General features: G+C 40.7%; 1 protein-coding gene across 2 annotated transcripts in view; it reads left to right on the top strand.

The window, feature by feature from the left end:
- ncapg2 (non-SMC condensin II complex, subunit G2) overlaps window positions 1-20,012 on the top strand; it is a 97,807-nt gene that overhangs the window by 44,017 nt on the left and 33,778 nt on the right. For both annotated transcript variants that reach the window (XM_080217481.1, XM_080217490.1), the window contains exons 9-17: window positions 933-1,019; window positions 2,339-2,431; window positions 6,978-7,103; window positions 10,859-11,038; window positions 11,586-11,738; window positions 13,491-13,713; window positions 15,922-16,028; window positions 18,370-18,543; window positions 18,843-18,913. In XM_080217481.1, coding sequence (XP_080073607.1) covers window positions 933-1,019; window positions 2,339-2,431; window positions 6,978-7,103; window positions 10,859-11,038; window positions 11,586-11,738; window positions 13,491-13,713; window positions 15,922-16,028; window positions 18,370-18,543; window positions 18,843-18,913 — 1,214 coding nt within the window. The remainder of the gene's footprint in view (window positions 1-932; window positions 1,020-2,338; window positions 2,432-6,977; window positions 7,104-10,858; window positions 11,039-11,585; window positions 11,739-13,490; window positions 13,714-15,921; window positions 16,029-18,369; window positions 18,544-18,842; window positions 18,914-20,012) is intronic.

The following is a 20,012-nucleotide window of genomic DNA, read 5'->3' on the forward strand; positions in this document are numbered from 1 at the left end:
GCCCTCATGCATTGGCAGTTGGCAGGAATGCATAGAGTTGAGTGTCAGAAGGGCATGGAAAAAGCCGACAATTGAAGAAAATACCAGATGATGGTAAGACAGTCTACTAGAAGATATAAACATGAGTCAATCTCTGGCCATGTCATTCATCCAGAGGGGAGGCGATGGCCTAGTTGTATTATCGCTAGACTATTAATCCAGAATCTCACTAATGTTCTGGGAACCTGGGTTCAAACCCCGTCATGGCAGGTGGTGGAACTTGAATTCAATAAGAAATATCCGGAATTAAAAATCTACTGATAACCATAAAATCATTGTCGGAAAAACCCATCTGGTTCACTAATGTCCTTTTAGGGAAAGAGATTTGCCGTCCTTACCTGATCTGGCCTATAAGTGATTCCAGAGCCACAGTAACATGGTTGACTCTGAACGGCCTTCTGAACAAGGGCAACTGGGGATGGTGATAATAAATACTGGGCAGTCAGAACCACCAATGTCGCACAAGTTAATTAAAAAAAAATCTGTGCCAGTTGCGAAAGGGGCTGCCACTTGCAAACCAGCTTCGACAGTTACAATGGGCAGTGTTCAATCCAGATGTAACTTGCACCTTGCAGTCCAACATTACCTGAAATGGACAGATTCTATCATGAAGTATATTGCAGTCAACTATGCCAATGACTAATATTCAGTTGGAAAAGTTGCCAGTCATTCATTGAAATAGATTTATTCAAATATTAGAAGGTGCCCAGTTATTAGGAATAGTCACTTGTCAAAAAACCAAATTTTATCATCATTGATATGTGGAGAAGAGAAAATTTTAGCATTCACCTATCAAGCCTTTATTGCAATGCTCTTTACAAGGTCTAATTTTAAAGAAAAATGTCAATAAATTAGGTGATTATATAATTCTAAAAGATGTTATTTTTCTTTAGACTATTGAACACAGTTGTATTCAGGATTTTATGCACCATGGAGTTCATCTTCCAAGGAATTCCCCAGTCCACTCTAAAGTGCGAGAGGTATGTATGAACTTTTGGAAGTTTCTGGATGATTTCCCAGCACATTGTAATCAATTAATTTACTGATGCAGTACCAGATTACAACTGAACATTGGTAAAACTTTCGTATGCTTGTTATAAATGTTCCTCGTTTGCTTTACTTTCTGCATTGCCATAGGCCCTGTGATTAAAGTAATGAATTCAAGGCATTTTTTAACGTTTCATTTCGTTGCCTCATAAAAGAACATAAGAACATAAGAAATAGGAGCAGGAGTAGGCCATCTGGCCCTTCGAGCCTGCCCCGCCATTCAATAAGATCATGGCTGATCTGTCGTGGCTCAGTTCCACATTCCCGCCCTCTCCCCATAACCCTTAATCCCCTCTCTTATCAAAAACCCATCAACCCGCATCTTAAAAATATTTAGCGATGTAGCCTCCACCATTTCAACGGGCAGAGAATTCCAGAGATTCACCACCCTTTGAGTGAAGAAGTTCTTCCTCAACTCCGTTCTAAACCTTTATCTTGAGGCTGTGCCCCCTAGTCCTACTGTCCTTTCTGAGCGAGAAGAGTCTCTCCACCTCTATCCTATCCATCCCATTCATCATCTTATACGTCTCAATGAGATTAAAAGTCCTGTGTCATTGTCATGCTACTGGATTAGTTAACTGCAGCTTATGTTCATGATGTAAAATCTTACTACAGTGCAAGTCATTTCTCATTGATTAAATTAATTGATTCTGCCAGTGGCCATGACTTTCTTATGTTTATTCCTCTACTATTCCTCTTCTAACCTTTGGCAAATGCCTCAGGTCTAAAGCAGTTATTTTCTTTCAAAAGACCCCTCGTGTTTATTCTAAAACTGTTTTGTGCAAACCACCATCTTATCTAAGTTTGTTTCCTGTGTTGGTTCTGATGCAGATGTGGTTGAGAATGAGGTCACTATATTTAATTAACCCAAAGTGACCATTATCTGTGATGTAGTTATCTGTTGGTGGGGCCCATGTGCCGGAGGCACTCAATGCTTCAATAGTCCAAGATAAACATTTTAAAATAAATTAAAACACAATTGATATTTTATTTGAAAGATTAAATAAAGTGATAAGTGAAAAATTATGGCATTCAATTTGGACCTTGGGCTATTTCCAGTGTATACTCGAGGGTTATATGGATCAATAGTTAATCTTAAACATATTATTCCCAGTTTCTCATTTCATAAAGAGCTCTTTTGGTTTTTGCATTCTGACCTGACCACAGAAGCTGCTTTTTGCTGTAAGCATGAGTTAATATTTTAAGAAAAGCCTAAATTCTAACTCACTAATGTGTGAATTCATGTTTGCAGTTGTTAAGTTACTTTCATCAGCAAAAACTACGACAGGGGGTTGATGAAATGCTGCATCGTCTATACCAGCCTATTCTGTGGAGAGGACTGAAGGTACTTTTGATTTAATTTATCCTTTCACTTGACATAGGTGTTGATGACTTAGCCAGCATTTATTGCCCATCCATAATTTCCCTTGAGAAGGTGGTGAACCCATGTGATATAGGCACATCCACATTGCTGTAAGGAAAGGATTTTTAGGATGCTGATCCACTAGAGTAGCTTTAGAGAAGAAGTTTTTTTTCATTCATGCGTGGGACATGGTCGTTGCTGGCTGGACAGCATTTATTGTCCATCCCGAGTTGCTCTTGAGAAGGTGCCTTCTTGAATTGCTTCAGTCCATGTACTGCGGGTTGACCCACCGTTGTCCCTCCCATTAGGAAGGGAATTCCAGGATTTTGACCCAGCGACTACAAAAGAATGGTGGTATTTCCAAGTCAGGATAGTGAGTGGCTTGGACGGGAACCTACAGGTGATAGTGTTCCCATGCATCTGCTATCTTTGTCCTTCGGATGGAAATGGTTGTGGGTTTGGAAAGTGCTGTCTAAGAATCTTCAGTGAATTGCTGCAGTACATCTTGTAAATTATACACACTGCTACTACTGAGCGTTGGTGGTGGAAGGAATAGATGTTTGTAGGTGTGGTGCCAATCAAGTAAGCCGCTTTGTCCTGGATGGTGTCAAGTTTCTTCAGTGTTGTTGGAGCTGCACCCATTCAGGCAAGTGGGGAGTATTCCACCACACTCCTGACTTGTGTCTTGTCAATGGGGATAGGCTTTCGGGAGTCAGTTACTCGCCACAGTATTCCTAGCCTCTGAGCTGCTCTTGTAGCCACTGTGTTAATGTGGCGAGTCCAGTTGAGTTTTTGGTCAATGGTAACCCCAAAGATGTTGATAGTGGGTGTTTCAGTGATGATAACAAGGGTCAGTGGTTAGAGCATCTTCTTGGTGATTGTCATTGACTGGCATTTATGTGGCCAATTACTTGCGAATGTTACTTGCCGCTTGTCAGCCCAAGCCTGGATGTTGTCCAGATCTTGTTGCATTTAGATGTGGACTGCTTCAGTATCTGAGGAGTCACGAATGGTGCTGACCATTGTGCAATCATCAAGTTATTGAGACTTTATCTTTAAAACTTTTCATGTTAAAAGAATTAACTTTGCAACATAAACATTTTAACAGATGTGGACCTTTTACTGTATGGAAGGATTTTGTGAAATACTATGGATTGACTTTAAAAAACAAACATTGCGAGTATTGTCCGGTGTTATTTTACCTAAAGCAGGAATGAACACCGCAACCCTGTACTGAAATTGTCCGCATAGTTAAGCGATTTATTTTTCAACCATTAAATTTTCAAAATGTCTTATCAGTAGAATTGAGATCATAGAATCCTACAATGCAGGAGGTCATTCAGCCCATTGAGCATGTACCAACTGTCTCTGTCAGAACATCTTACCCAGGCCCACTCCACTGCCCTATTTCTGCAACCCCGTGCATTTACCCCACAAATTCCCCGAACCAAGCCACCTTGGGACACTTGGAGTCAACTTAGCATGGCCAATCCCCCTAACCTGCATATCTGTGTATTGTTGGAGGAAGCTAGAGCACAAGGAGGAAACCCAAGCAGACACAGCGAATTGCTTGATTACATTATTGTTATTTCATATCCAGGGAACCGTTTGACCTGGTGCCAGGTTGAGATTGATGGCCAGATTGGGAAAACTCACACCACAGATTGCTAGAAATTTTTCTTTGAGGTATCAGTGAGAGCTGTTGATTTTGACAACTTAAAATTTAAGAAAATTTAAAAGAATATAATAGAAAAACAGAAAACTTAAATTCAAAATATTTCAGATTTCAAAATGGGAAGTTGTGTTTAATCAATATTAACAAATTATTTGAAGACTTACCAGAAAAATTTGAAAATGGCAAGTGCAGCAGATATGATGTACATGGATATTCAAAACATCTTTGATAAGGAGCCACATAAGAAGCTCCTCAATAAAGTTCATGGAATATGAGGTTAATGGTCACATAACAGAATGAATTACGCACTTACGCAAGGATATTTTGGCCTTGGAGGGAGTGCAGAGGAGGTTTACTAGGCTGATACCGGAGTTGAGGGGGTTGAGCTATGAGGAGAGGCTGAATAAACTAGGCTTGTACTCGTTAGAGTTTAGAAGAATGAGGGGAGATCTCATTGAGACATATAAGATGATGAATGGGACGGATACGATAGAGGTGGAGAGACTCTTCCTGCTCAGAAAGGATAGTAGGACTAGGGGGCACAGCCTCAAGATAAAGGGGGTGCGGTTTAGAACGGAGTTGAGGAGGAACTTCTTCACTCAAAGGGTGGTGAATCTCTGGAATTCTCTGTCCGTTGAAGTGGTGGAGGCTGCCTCGCTAAATATTTTTAAGATGCGGGTTGATGGGTTTTTGACAAGCAAGGGGATTAAGGGTTATGGGGAGAGGGCGGGAATGTGGAACTGAGCCACGACAGATCAGCCATGATCTTATTGAATGGCGGGGCAGGCTCGAAGGGCTAGATGGCCTACTCCTGCTCTTATTTCTTATGTTCTTATGAATTAAAAAAAATGATAAGATCATAAAACATGGGAGTAGAATTAGGCCACTCGGCCTATCGAGTCTGCTCATCCATTCAGTCATGGCTGATTATTTTTCTCATCATCATTCTCCTGCCTTTTCCCCATAACCCCTGAGCCCCTTATCAATCAAGAACCTATCTCTGTCTTAAAGACATTCAATGACTAGGCCTACGCAGCTTTCTGTGGCAACAAGTTCCACAGATTCACCATTCTCTGACTGAAGAAATTCCTCCTCATCTCTGTTTTAAAGGATCGTCCCTTTATCCTGGGGTTGTGCCCATTGGTTCTAATTTTTCCTACTAATGGAAACATCCTCTCCATGTCCACTCTATCCAGACCTCGCAGTATCCTATAAGTTTCAATAAGATCCCCTCATCCTTCTAAAATGCAATGAGTACAGACCTCGAGTCCTCAACCGTTCCTCATACAACAAGTTCTTCATTCCAGGAATCATTCTTATGAGCCTCCTCTGGACCGCTTCCAAGGTCAGCACATCCTTCCTTAGATATGGGCTCAATACTCCAAATGGGGTCTGACCAGAACTTTCAGCCTCAGAAGTACAGTCCTGCTTTTGTATTCTAGCCCTCTCGATATGAATGCTAACGTTGCATTTGCCTTCCTAACTGCCGACTGAACTTGCACGTTAATGTTAAGAGAATCATGAACAATAACTCCCAAGTCCCGTGTGTTTCTGATTTCCTAAGCATTTCCCCATTTAGAAAATAATTTATGCCTCCATTCCTTCTTCCAAAGTGCATAACCTCACGCTTTTCCACGCTGTGTTGTATCTGCCACTTCTTTGCCCACTCTCTTAACCTGTCCAAGTCCTTCTGCAGCTCCCGCTTCCTCAATACTACCTGTCCCTCTCCGTACCTTTGTATGATCTGCAAACTTAGCAACAGGGCCATCAGTTCCTACCTTCCTTCAAATGATAAAGGTAGAAGTTGAGGAAAACCTCTAAGATTGATGTTGTTGAAGGCTGAGTGAGATTATTGCTGTGTACCATTTACAGTGTGATGATCCAAGTGAAAATTGCACTTTTCTTGTTTAAGGGGAATGTTTAAAATTTCAGATTTATTCCGCTGGTAACCGGTGTGTCTGGGAAAACATTTAGCTGAAGGGTGTAAAACAAATTGGTTACTCATTTCAACTGGGAATTTGTTACTTTGATAGTGCTGACGATTTTTGTTTGTACAAGAGCTTCCTTGGGATTTTGAATTAGAATAATTGGCATCGTCATGTGATGTGATTATGTGCAGAGAGAAAGCATTTACAGTTCTAGCTGGGAACTGTTTGGAGATGGAGTGTTTCTACAAGCTGCTCTGAGAATCATTTTCTCTCTAAAAGCTTCAAGACTGTTAACACAATTTAGAACAAGTATACTTATGGTTGCTAACTGTATTTAAAGTGGCATTTAAATTTCTAAGAGGAATGTTGCTTATTTAGAACTGAAACATTCATAAGCTGAAAAGTAAAGCTGCTTCCTTTCACTTTTAAATATTGTGTAAATAATAAAGTTTGTTTTACTATAAAAGATCCCTAATTTATCAGCGGAATTACACCAGGAGTGAAGCATCTTATTCTCACATTTATATCAAAATAGAAAGATTATTGCGGTCTAGTCTGGCATCTTAATGTAATTTGAGGTTCTGGTCTAGGATTCTAACAAAATAAATTATTTGGACTCAAACTTTGCAGATATGCACTGAAAATCTCCGTCCTCATTTGTGGCTGGGATTCGTTGGTGCCGCTGAAATTGAATGGATTTTGAATGGAACTTCTCGCTTGCAGTGGGGCAGCCACGGATGAGATCAGAGAATCCCATCCATGGTGTCAAATTAATAGTGAAGCTGATAGAATACAAAGCAAAAAGGTTATATTTAACCTTGGGCACTGTGCAGTACCTATCTCCATCTTTTACATGATCTGATCTTGCATGAATTTCCAGTATTTTCCATTTTTATTTTACTCAAGTAAATGTTTTATTTTGAAGGCCAGAAATTCTGAAGTGCGAGCAAATGCAGCAATTCTCTTTGTCGAAGCATTTCCGATTCGAGACCCTGGGCTAACCAATGAAGAAGTAGACATCGAAATCCAAAGGCAATTTGAGGAAATTTTTGTAAGTAGAGTTTTTGTATTACTGAAGAATGAAATTGGCTGTCAGTCTTTTCAAACAAACGCATGGCAGTTGACCGTTCCTTAGTGCACCCGCTTGCCAACCAATCAACCCTCTCTTATGCAGTATGAATTGTTGTTTCCTTTACAGTGGCATGGTGGCACAGTAGTTAGCACTGCTGCCTCTCAGTGCCAGGGTCCTGGGTAAAATGCCAGCCTCAGGTGACTGTATGGAGTTTGACTGTTTTCCCCATGTCTGTATGGGTTTTCTCGTGGTGCCCTGGTTTTCTCCCACACTCCAGAGATGTACAGGTTAGGTTGATTGGTCTTACTAAATTGACCCATGATATCACGGGGATTACACAGTAAAAAGTCTGACAACACCAGGTTTAAGTCCAACCGATTTATTTGATAGTAAACTCACTAGCTTTCGGGGTTAATCCCTTCGTCAGGTGAATGGAGAGTTCTGGCCTCAGACAGAGCGTATAAAGCACAGACAGTTTACAGATTACTGATTAGAATGCGAATCTTTACACCTAACCTGCTGTTCAAGTCTTAAAGTGGCCGACAATGTGAGTGGAAGGAGCACTGATCACAGGTTAAAGAGATGTGTATTGTCTCCAGACAGTACAGTAAGTGAGGTTTTGCAAACCCAGGCAAGTCACGAGGGTTACAGATAGTGCGACATGAACCCAAGATCCTTATTGAGACTGACCTCGTGTGCGGAACTTGGCTATCAGTCTGTACTCTGCGCACTTCCTACAGAAACTCAGCACACATGGAGCAGTTGAACCAGGGACATTCCTCGTCACAATGGATGTCTTGGCGCTCTATACCAACATCCCCCACAACGATGGCATTGCTGCGACTGCCTCAGTATTCAATGCTGACAACTGCGAGTTTCCAGATGCAATTTTACAACTCATCCGCTTTATCCTGGACCACAATGTCTTCACCTTCAACAACCAGTTTTTCATCCAGACACACGGAACAGCCATGGGGACCAAATTCGCACCTCCATATGCTAACATCTTCCTGTACAGGTTCGAACAAGACTTCTTCACCGCACAGAATCTTCAACCGATGCTATATACTAGATACATCGATGACATTTTCTTCCTTTGGCCTCATGGTGAACAATCACTGAAATAACTATATGATGATATCAACAAGGAAGCTAGCACGAGGGGGCATAGCTTTAAATTAAGGGGTGGTAGATATAGGATGGATGTCAGAGGTAGGTTCTTTACCCAGAGGGTGGTGAGGGATTGGAATGCCCTGCCTGCTGCAGTTGTAGATGCGCCTAGTTTGGGGGTGTTTAAGAGATCCGTGGATAGGTTTATGGATGGAAAGGGATTGGTTTAGGTTAGAGAGTCATTGCTTTTTTAATTGGTCGGCGCAACATCGTGGGCCGAAGGGCCTGTTCTGCGCTGTAATGTTCTATGTTCTAGTTCCACCCCACCATCAGACTCACCATGGACTATTCTCCAGAATTGGTTGCGTTCTTGGACACACACATCTCCATCAAGGACGGTCACCTCTGCACCTCACTGTACTGCAAGCCCACAGACAATCTCACAATGTTCCACTTCTCCAGCTTCCACCCTAAACATGTTAAAGAAGCCATCCCCTATGGACAAGCCCTCCGTATACACAGGATTTGCTCAGATGAGGAGGATCGTGACAGACACCTCCAGACGCTGAAAGATGCCCTCATAAGAACAGGATATGGTGCTCGACTCATAGATCGACAGTTCCAATGCGCCACAGCAAAAAACCGCACCAATCTCCTCAGAAGACAAACATGGGACACGGTGGACAGAGTACCCTTCGTCGTCCAGTACCTCCCCGGAGCGGAGAAGCTACGACATCTTCTCCGGAGTCTTCAACATATCATTGATGAAGACAAACATCTCGCCAGGGCCATCCCTACACCCCCACTTCTTGCTATCAGACAACCACGCAACCTCAAACAGACCATTGTTCGCAGCAAACTACCCAATCTTCAGGAGAACAGTGACCACAATACCACACAACCCTGCCACAGCAACCTCTGCAAGACATGCCAGATCATCGATATGGATGACATCATCACACGTGAGAATACCATCCACTAGGTACACGGTATATACTCTAGCAACTCAGCCAATGTCGTCTACCTGATACGTTGCAAGAAAGGATGTCCTGAAGCATGGTACATTGGGGAGACCATGCAGACGCTACGACAACGGATGAATGAACATCGCTCGACAATCACCAGGCAAGACTGTTCCCTTCCTGTTGGCAAACACTTCAGTGGTCACGGGCATTCAGCCTCTGACCTTCGGGTAAGCATTCTCCAAGGTGGCCTTCACGACACATGACAGCGCAGAGTCGCTGAGCAGAGACTGATAGCCAAGTTCCGCACACATGACAATGGTCTCAACAAGGATCTTGGGTTCATGTCGCACTATCTGTAACCCTCGTGACTTGCCTGGGTTTGCAAAACCTCACTTACTGTACTGTCTGGAGACAATACACATCTCTTTAACCTGTGATCAGTGCTCCTTCCACTCACATTGTCGGCCACTTTAAGACTTGAACAGCAGGTTAGGTGTAAAGATTCGCATTCTAATCAGTAATCTGTAAACTGTCTGTGCTTTATACGCTCTGTCTGAGGCCAGAACTCTCCATTCACCTGACGAAGGGATTAACCCTGAAAGCTAGTGAGTTTACTATCAAATAAATTGGTTGGACTTAAACCTGGTGTTGTCAGACTTTTTACTGTGTTTACCCCAGTCCAACGCCGGCATATCCACATCATCGCGGGGATTAGCAGGGTAAGTACATGGGTTTACAGAAATAGGGCCTGGGTAGGATTGTTGTCAGTGCATCTTGATGACCACCTTCAGCACTGTAGGGATTCAATGATTCTATGAATTGGTATATTTGTGAATTTTACCCTGATGTGTGTAAAATTGAAATATTTTGACAGTATGTATCTTTTTTCACCAACATTCAAGATTTATACTTTAAACAACAGTCCTCAGGGAGAGGGGGTGGGATTCTCCCAAAAAAATTCTAAGAATGGAATTTTTGTAAAAACTTCAGTCCCAGGCCCACTAATGATATTCAAATTGTATTAAAATACACATTTGAATAAATTATACAGCTCCATGTTGCTTTCTGGCGCGGAGCTGATGGTGCCGTAAATCCAAAGTTCAGAGACTTGCAGAGGCCGTGGGGCCCTGTGGGAAGACCGCTAAACAGTTGCCGCTTGAGTCTCCTGGCCCGCTGCACTGCTTTTGCAAGCAGCAGGTTGGGAGAAACGTCCCCAAAATTTTTAGTCTAAATAAATCAATTTGTTCAACATATTGGTCAGGGCATACTTCTACAGTTTTTACAACTTGTTATGGCTACTGCTCAGTCCTGTTGTTACCCTATACTTTGGAGGCCCTTAACACCCCCATGCATACAGTCACCATGTTCTTGAGTAAAAGTGACTGTATTGGGGTCAGTCTATGCTGACTATGATGATGAAGGATGGTTTGAGTGGGTGTAAAAGTGTTTTGTTGTGGTGATGTGTGGAACTTGTCAAATGGACAGAACATGTGCCTCAAGAAGAATAAAGTAATTTTTTTCCACAGATGATCGTAATGGTGTGTATTAAGTGTTATTATTTTGTTCAAACTCTTCACTGAATAAGTTCTCTAATAAATGGCAATCATGTGGTATAGTTTAAAAAAACTTTTATGATCTATATATTTTTTTCTCTTGTAGAATCTTTTGGAAGATCCTCAACCTCTGGTCCGTTCCACGGGCGTGCTTGGTGTGTGTAGAATTGCTGGAAAGTACTGGGAAATGATACCCCCTTCCATCCTCACTGATCTTCTAACTACAGTGCTCCATGACCTGTCTGCTGACATAAGCTCTGCTGATGTTCGTTGTTCTGTCTTCAAGGTATTAGAGTGTCTTTTCTTCCTGTTTCCTTTTTGCTTGTGCTACGGCCTTTAAAAATCCGACTATCTGCTCCTCTCCCAGACTTGTCTTCAGCCTGGAACTAGCATATTTGTCAGCTAACTTGTGTTAGCCCAGGGCAGCAGCACTACCTCCTAATTGTGCTGACCTGTTGGTCACAGCTTGCTAATGCAAGAGAATCAATTTTATATGGACCTCCTGAGCATTAATTTGACAGTATGGTTCTTTTGCCTGAATCTGGGCACAAACCAACCTTTTGGCCTGGTTTTTATATTACCGTATAATTCAACAGAGAGAAAGGAAACTCCAGGACTTTGAATTTACAGCAAAATTCAGTCACGTGGGCATATATTGCTGTTATTGATTTTGTTGCCAGATGTCACAAATATTTTTGATATATAAAATTTTTTGAGAATTTGCAGTCATTTTAATAGCATAATGGTGAAACAAATACATCTCAACCTCTAATACAGCCAAGCAACTCAATATTTTGTGTGAAAATATTCTGCACTATCCTTCTGTTCTGCAGTGTTTACCAGTTACTTTGGATAATAGAATGAGCCATCCTTTGTTGGAGCAACTTCTTCCTGGACTGAAAAACAGTCTCCATGACAACTCAGAAAAAGTCAGAGTAGCCTTTGTTGACATGTTGTTGAAAATTAAAGCTGCCAGAGCTGCAAAGGTAAGATTAATAAGGCTTCAAATGTGAAATAGCAATAATTGCTTGTCTTCAGGGCTGCCAGAAAGTATTGTCAGTAAAATTTGACTCATTCCAAAGTCAGGGACAGAGTACAATCCAATAAAATTACATTTCATCAGAGCTGTTGTTTCTTGAATAAAGTCAAGGTCTATGTTTGTTGCATGGGATTTTGTAATTTTTAAATAGTTTTGGAGATCCCATTTTCTGATTCTGCCTGCTTGTACATAACATTCATAAAGCATTCCTTTAAACAAAGGATTATACTTTAAATTATGTTAATATTTTTTTCAGTACTAGTGGTCTATATTTCAGCAATAAGCAAGAATTATAAGTTCAAACCTTTGCTATTATAAGACAGAAACCTCAACCATTGTAGAACTTTCTATTATTCGCACCATTTGAATAAAAATAGATGAATACTAGTACAGGGAATAATGATTGTTGAGTTAAATCTCAGTAGATGTTTTGAAGTATTTTGCAAATCTCAGGGCCACAGAAAAATTATCAAAAAATAAAATTCCACACATAAGAGAGCTGTAGGCAGTTTTGATCTCCTTGCTTAAGGAAGGATATATATAGAGGAAGTCAAGGGCAGTTCATTACACTGATTCCAAGGATGCAGGTACTAGCTTGTGAGGGAAGATTGAGTAGATTAAACCTATATTTACTGGAGTTTGGAAGAATGAAAACTGATCTCAGTGTTGAACCTTTAAGAATTTAATAGACATCAGAGTAGATATTAAGATAACTTGGGGGTCGTATTCTCAGAATAACAGGTTGACCATTTAGAAATGAAATGAGTATTTTTTATTCATTGAAAAGATAGTTAATATTTAGGATTTTTTATCCCAGAGGGTTATGGATGTTCAGTCATCACAAGTACATTTGACACGGTGATTGACAGATTTTTAGATAATAAGGAAATCAAGGGATATGGAGGTAGTATGAGAAAGTTTAGTTGAGATTATCCCTGGGCAGTACAGTAGCACAATGGTTAGCACTGCTGCCTCATAGCCCCAGGGACCTGGGTTTGATTCTGTCCTTTAACTGCATGTGTAGAGTTTGCACATTCTCCCCATGTCTGCGTGGATTTCCTTGGGGTCCTCCGGTTTTCTCTCTCAGCCCTAAGCTGTGCAGGTTAGATGGATTGGCCATGTTAAATTGCCCCTTAGTGTCCCCAAGATATATAGATTGGGTGGATTAGTCTAGGGGTTGCAGGCAGGGGGGAGAAGAGAGGGTCTGTGAGGGATGCTCTTTCAGAGAATCAGTGCAGACTTGATGGACTGAATGGTCTCTTTCTGCACTGTAGAGATTTTATGGTTCTATGATATTGAATATTGAAGCAGGCTTGAAGGGCCAAATGGCTTCTTCCTGCTCATATTTTTTACATTCCTTTGTAACTTCTTAAACTTTGTGGTACCTTGGGGGTTGAGAGGAGAGCGTTTGCATGATTTTATTGCAGGAGATTAAATAATTTGGGTACAATGAATGGCCTCAGTCTTTGAATCAAGAGAAGTTTAATTAACCTAATTTATTTTTCTCTTTCCAAACTTTATCTTAGGCATGCACTGTAGAAATTTGAGCAAGAAGCGTTGACATCTGTATATTCAGTATATGAGCTGCCATTCAAAAAAACACATTCAAATTGTAGGGAAATCAATGGTATGATTATAATTATGATAGCATTTGACAGATATTAATGAAAGTGCTTGTATTATTTTTTCAATTTAACAGTTTTGGAAAATCTGCCCTATGGAGCATCTTCTCGTTCGTTTGGAACTTGATTCTCGACCAGTTGCTCGGCGCATTGTTAATCTCTTATTTAACTCGTTCCTTCCTGTGAATCAGCCTGAGGAGGTGTGGTGTGAGCGGTGTGTCACTCTTGTACAAATGAATCCCATGGCAGCGAGGAAGTTTTATCAGTACGCACATGAGCACACTGCACCAACCAATATTGGTAAGGTTCTGTGTTGATTACTGAGTGATTAATGAGTGAAAGAAAATCTTATCAAAAGATGAAATAACTTGCATTGGCAGCACCGTTTGTGAAGTCAAGTGATCTAAGATGTTTCGTAGGGAGTTACTTTGCTCATCTGTTTGAACCATCAATAATGCCTTTGTTACCTCTAGCCTCAGATACTAGTGCACCCCTGGCTGCCTTCCCACCTTGAGCCCGCTGTATACTTGAGCTCATTCCAAACTACTGCACATATTCTATATTCCACCAAATCCTGTTCACCTCCTGCTGAACCACATTGTGTGACAGTGGCAATTTTAAAACTCTGGTCTTTGTTTTCAAATCCCTTTGTTGCCTTTCCTTCCTCACTGCTGTAATTTCCACCAATCCTTCCAAAAATGAAGAGCCTGCTGAGATCAACATGCTATCCCAATTCTGCCTCCTGTATAGCTGTCATTTTCATCTCTCCTCTCAGCTCTGCAATTCCATTCCTAAACGCTGCTATCACTCTTACTTTCTCCCCTTCAAGAATTCCCAGAAAACCTATCTCTTGATAATGCTTTTGGTCATCCATCCTAATATTTCTTTTTTGCTGGATAATACCCTTGCAAAATGCATGAGGGCTGATGGAGCTATGAGTTTATTGCCTCGTTTGAAAGGTGACATTTCTGATATTACTGCACTAAAATGGCATCCTGGGTTATTTTCTGATGAATAAACATGATTGAGATTTGGGATGAAAAGTGATGTACGTAAGTGGCATTTGTGGGCTGGAATGGGTGCTCTGCGAAGTTTATGAGTCCAATTTTTGCAGACAGTTTTGCCATCATTAATTTGTGAAACTGACAGGAACTTCTGGCATCTGCAGAAGCACAATTAAATGTAGAAATTCCGAAGCTGATTTCACCATTCCTCAGCTGGATGCATTGTTGAACTCACAGATGGAACCTAATTAGAAATAACTGGATTGACGTGAATTTCCACTCTTTAACACTCAGTTAGTACCTTTCTCACCTCTTGGAGTCATAAAGTTCTAGTTTCAAGTCCCAATCCAGGGATTAAGTGCAAAAATCAATGTTGGCACTCCGGTGCAGTACTGAGGGAGTACTGGATTGTCAGAGGTGCTGTGTTTCAGATGAGATGTTAAACCAAGGTCTCATCTGCCTACTGAGGTGAATGTAAAAGCTCCCTTGGCGCTATTTCAAAGTAGAGCAGAGAGATTATTCATAATTCCCTGGTCAATATTTAGCCCTCAAACACCATCTCAGAAACAAATGACCTGGTCAGAGTCACAATGCTGATTGTAGGAGTTTGCTTTGAAACACCGGAGACATCTGGCTGGTTGTAAAAATGCTACATAAGTCCAAGCCTTTTTTCTGTATAAATGCTGGTTAAGCATACCTTGATGAATTAGGTGTAATTTTTTTTTAATGGCTTGTTAAGCCATAATTGCTACTGAACAACTTCTGGCCCTGAAAAAACATTATATGTTTAATATATGTTAACTTTCTCCATTCCATGATATAGTTCCATAAATTTTAAAGGTATGTAACTTTTATTTTCTATGAAATTTGCAACATTTCAGCTTCTGCTTTTATCCCCGTATGTACTTCTCAATTATTTTTTCTGCTAAATTAAAAGAAAATAAAATTCTTTATTACTTGTTTACTCTTGTGAGCATTTGCCAGTGGAATTGGCTGTTGCGCCTACTTGATAAGCCTACTGCAGGTGGCATGGTGGCACAGTGGTTAGTATTTGTGCCTCACAGCACCAGAGACCCAGATTCGATTCCCGGCTTGGGTCGCTGTGCGGAGTCTGCCTATTCTCCCCATGCCTGTGTGGGTTCCCTCCTGGTATTCTGGTTTCCTCCCACACCCCAAAAATGTGCGGGTTAGGTGGATTGGCCATGCTAAATTTCCTCTTAGCGTCAGGGGGATTTGGGGTAAATGTATGGGGTTATGGGAATAAGGCCTGGGTGGGTGCAGACTCGAACCGAATTGTCGTCTTCTGCACTGCACTGCTGGACATGAAATACTATATAGATAGCATTGAAATGAAAATGTCACAGAAGGTGTTGTAAATGCGACAGACCTCATGAGCTCTTGGAGGCCAGCGTAAAGCGCAGTCATTCTGCTGTTGACTGCAAAATCTGGCTAATAATGTTTATTATTTCTTGCTCCATCATTGCATTGTTCTTTATCCAAATAGCCAAGTTGATGCTTGTGATACGCCGATGCTTAAATGCCTGTATTGCGAGGGCAGTGCAAAACGAAGACAGCAGTGGCGATGATGAATATCAGATGGAGAATAGCAGTGTGAGTGCCTTGTATTCCTCCACTCTTAAACTTGTGTACAATTTAAAAAACACAGCATTGTTTTCTTCAATCCATCTTATGTTTTCTGTGATTACTTGAAGTTGAGTAGCCTTTCTTCACGTTAGATTTTCGTACAACGTTTTGAAATAACGTTACAAGAAAAATATTTTTATTTTTGACGCAAGTAATTTACTCAGTACCAAATTTGGAGAAGGAAACGGGAGAATCATTGTTTTTGCGCTGCTCCTGACCTGAGATAATTTGTTTTTGCCTGAAAGGCATGCAAGTGGAAACAACCATATTTAATCATTATAATAAACCTGGTATTAACCAATGCTTGAGAGGTATTGAATCATAAAATGATTTCAGCATAGAACAAGGCCATACGATAGATCTTGTCTGTGTCAACTCTCTGAAAGCAACACATTCAGTCTCATTCCTCTTTCCCTATAGCTCTGCAAATCTTTTTGCTGCAGATAATCATCCAAAAAATTTATTTACGTTACTGAATGAAGTCTTCAGCATACTTAAGCTAATATAGAATCATAGAATCTTACAGTTCAGAAGGAGGCTATTTGGCCCATCAAGCCTGCACTGACAACAATTCTGCCTAAGCCCTTTCCCTGTAACCCCACGTATTTCCGCTGCAATCACCCTGACAGCAAGGGCCAATTTAGAGTGGACAATCCACCTAACCTACACATCTTTGGAGTGTGGGAGGAATCTGGAGCACCTGGAGGAAACCCACTCAGACATGGGAAGAATGTGCAAACTCCACACATTTACCCAAGATTGGAATTGAATCTGGGTCCTTGGCGCTGAGGGGCAGCAGTGCTAACCACTGTGCCATCGTGCAAAAACCGTTGTACAAAATCAATACTCTCTCAAACTGAAAGGTTTGTGCTCATTGTGAATGTTTTTTTGTACACTGAATTAATAGATTTGAGACACATATCCTTCATTTAGACTTTCTCCTTCTGTAATCTGCTCTTCCAGTTCACTCCTGATGACGTGGCTAATATCAGCAATTTGGAGATTGCTACCACCTCTGCTCTCTACCCTTTTCCTTTCCAAAAAAAACATGTTATTGGTGCCAGAACACTCAGAGCATTTCCTTTCAATATGCAACACGTGCATATTGTCAGTCTGCCTATCAACTATGCATTAAATCAAGCAAATTGGGTTAAATGCAATCCTCAAGCAATTATTAGTTCTTGTATTCACTTTCACTATTATTTATCAACTGTTCCCTCTGTAAAACATGCTTCTGATTATTCAGTGAATGATGAAGCTATATAATCAGAAAGTTTCAGAGAACACATACTGTGGAGAATTGATTGTAATGTTTTTGGTGGGAATCAATATAATTTATTATGTCATGTAGGATTCAAAACAATGCCCCAAGGACTAAAAGAGTGATTTTCATCCAACTGAGCTACTTAGGCTGCGAAAGGTTTCCTGTGCAAAGTGTTAACATGCTGGGGGAAAATAGCATTTAAATAAACTCATTTATTTTCATTGTCTGATTTATCACTTAATTGGGAAATTAATTGGTTTTGAGTGTGGGAAAGAGTTATTGATGCCTCCATAGATGCAGCCATTTCACGACCTTGATATGATTGGGGAGCCTTAATAATATATATCCATTGCCAATCGCAGCACTGAAAGTAATTCAGTGGTGATGTAACTAGACAGCTTTACAAACCAGATTTCATGTAGCAACTTGGATATAGAAATATTCAATTCTGCTGCATTTCCAACTGGCGGCAGAGTTGTGTTTTTTAAAAAATTATCATGAAGCATCTTGATTAGTGTGCTTCAGAATTTTAGCTGCAAGTCTTAAACCAAGCAGCCTAACATTTTTCACTTGCCTCAGTTAAGCAGTGTTTTTTTCTCTCATTAGGAAAACAGCTTTTTTTTTGAATGTTGAATATTTAGTAATGAATAAACGTTTGTTGCTTGTTTAATAATAAATCCACAAATGTTTAAATATATTGTGTATTTCAGTGCAAGCTTAAAGTGCATCATCCTTTTCATGTTTGTATGAAGGTAGTTTGTTGTAATTTTATTTGTGACTTGTTTTGTCTGTATGGAATGTATGTTTCCTGCTGCAATCAGTTGTTTTCCTAAACATTATTTGTTACTTTATTTTTGTGTGTGGATTGAGGGATTCCAATTTCCTGAATTAGCAACTTTGATGTTGGACGTTTTATGAAAATCAGAATTGTTGCTAGTGTGATAAGGAATTGGGGACGGTGGGGGGCTGGTGGTGTGCAATATCAAGCGAGAAACATGGATGCACTTAATTAAAATGTTGTAAATCAATTGTTCTTCTTCACAGGTGCTGGATAATGTGCTGTCTGTGAATGATAGTACCACAATGGCCAGCTTACTGGAAATTATTGTTATTTTGTGGAAGAGCATCTATAAGGCATTAAATGAAAATGCAGAAGCTAAAAACTATACAATTGCCAAGTTTGCAACTGTGCTTCCTGAATATTTTAAAACTTTTACGGTAAAGATTTTTTCTTTAGTACACGCTATGAAACTTGCACAATATTGAGTTTTAACTATTGTCTACCTGTAATGGTCTTTAATGTGAGAACAATATCAACAACAAAAAAATCTACAAAAGAATCTCCCAACTCTGATGAAGGGTCATCTAGACTCGAAACGTTGGCTCCAATCCCTCCCCACAGATGCTGTCAGACCTGCTGAGGTTTTCCAGCATTTTCTGTTTTTATATAAAAAAAATCTACACTTAGGTTTATGCTATTCTGAGCATCAATTCAATGTAACTGTTTATTTTTACAGGATGACCATTGTACTGTTCCTTTAGTAATTCTGGCTTCCTTCATGCCTGCAACCGCTGTTCCCACCTTCAGGTACATGTTGTTTTGTGCAAGATTGCAGAATAATGGCTTCTGTGTTTACTCATTCACATTTCTGTTATTACATAAGAACATAAGAAATAGGAGCAGGAGTAGGCCATCTAGCCCCTCGAGTCTGCCCCGCCATTCAGTAAGATCATGGCTGATCTGAAGTGGATCAGCTCCACTTTCCTGCTTTCTCCCCATAACCCTTAATTCCCTTGTCTATCAGAAACCTATCTACCTGTGACTTAAATATATTCAGCGAGGTAGCCTTCACCACTTCAATGGGCAGAGAATTCCAGAGACTCACCACCCTTTGAGTGAAGAAGTTCCTCCTTAACTCCAATCTAAACTGCCCCCCCCTTATCTTGAGGCTGTGCCCTCTAGTCCTGCTGTCCTTTCTGAGCAGGAAGAATCTCTCTACCTGTACCCTATCTAGCCCCTTCATTATCTTATGTGTCTGTGTAAGATCCCCCCTCAGTCTTCTAAACTCCAACGAGTACAGACCCAGTCTATTAAATCTCTCCTCATAGGCTAACCCCCCTCATCTCTGGTATCAGCCTAGTGAACCTTCTCTGCTCTCCCTCCAAGGCCAATATATCCTTTCGCAAATGCGGCAACCAAAACTGCACATAGTACTCCAGTTGCGGCCTCACCTGTACAGTTGCAGCAAGACCTCCTTGCTTTTATATTCTATCCCCCTCGCTATAAAGGCCAACATTCCATTTGCCTTCTTGATCACCTGCAGACTGGGTTTTTGCAATTCATGCACAAGGACCCCCAGGTCCCTCTGCACCGTAGCATGCTGCAACTTTTCACCTTTTAAATAATCCTTCCCACTATTATTGACCAGGCAATTGTATGTAAGCTGAAACTGAATTCTTTTGAAAAAGAACGCTGGCCTGGTGGGTACAAATGACCTGTCACTATGCTGTGGATTCCACAATTCTATATGTTGTCCATTTCCTTATCACAAATATGTTTTTGAAAGTCATTGTCCACATAAAAGCACATGCTTCTGATAAATTGAAACTTGATGTTTCGTGAAGTTTGTGATATTGGGCTTACTTTCCCCTCCCACACAGCACTGTGGGTGTACCTACACCATATA

This window comes from Carcharhinus amblyrhynchos, chromosome 2, assembly GCF_965287045.1.
Source record: "Carcharhinus amblyrhynchos chromosome 2, sCarAmb.v2.hapA, whole genome shotgun sequence".
Classification (NCBI taxonomy): domain Eukaryota; kingdom Metazoa; phylum Chordata; class Chondrichthyes; order Carcharhiniformes; family Carcharhinidae; genus Carcharhinus; species Carcharhinus amblyrhynchos.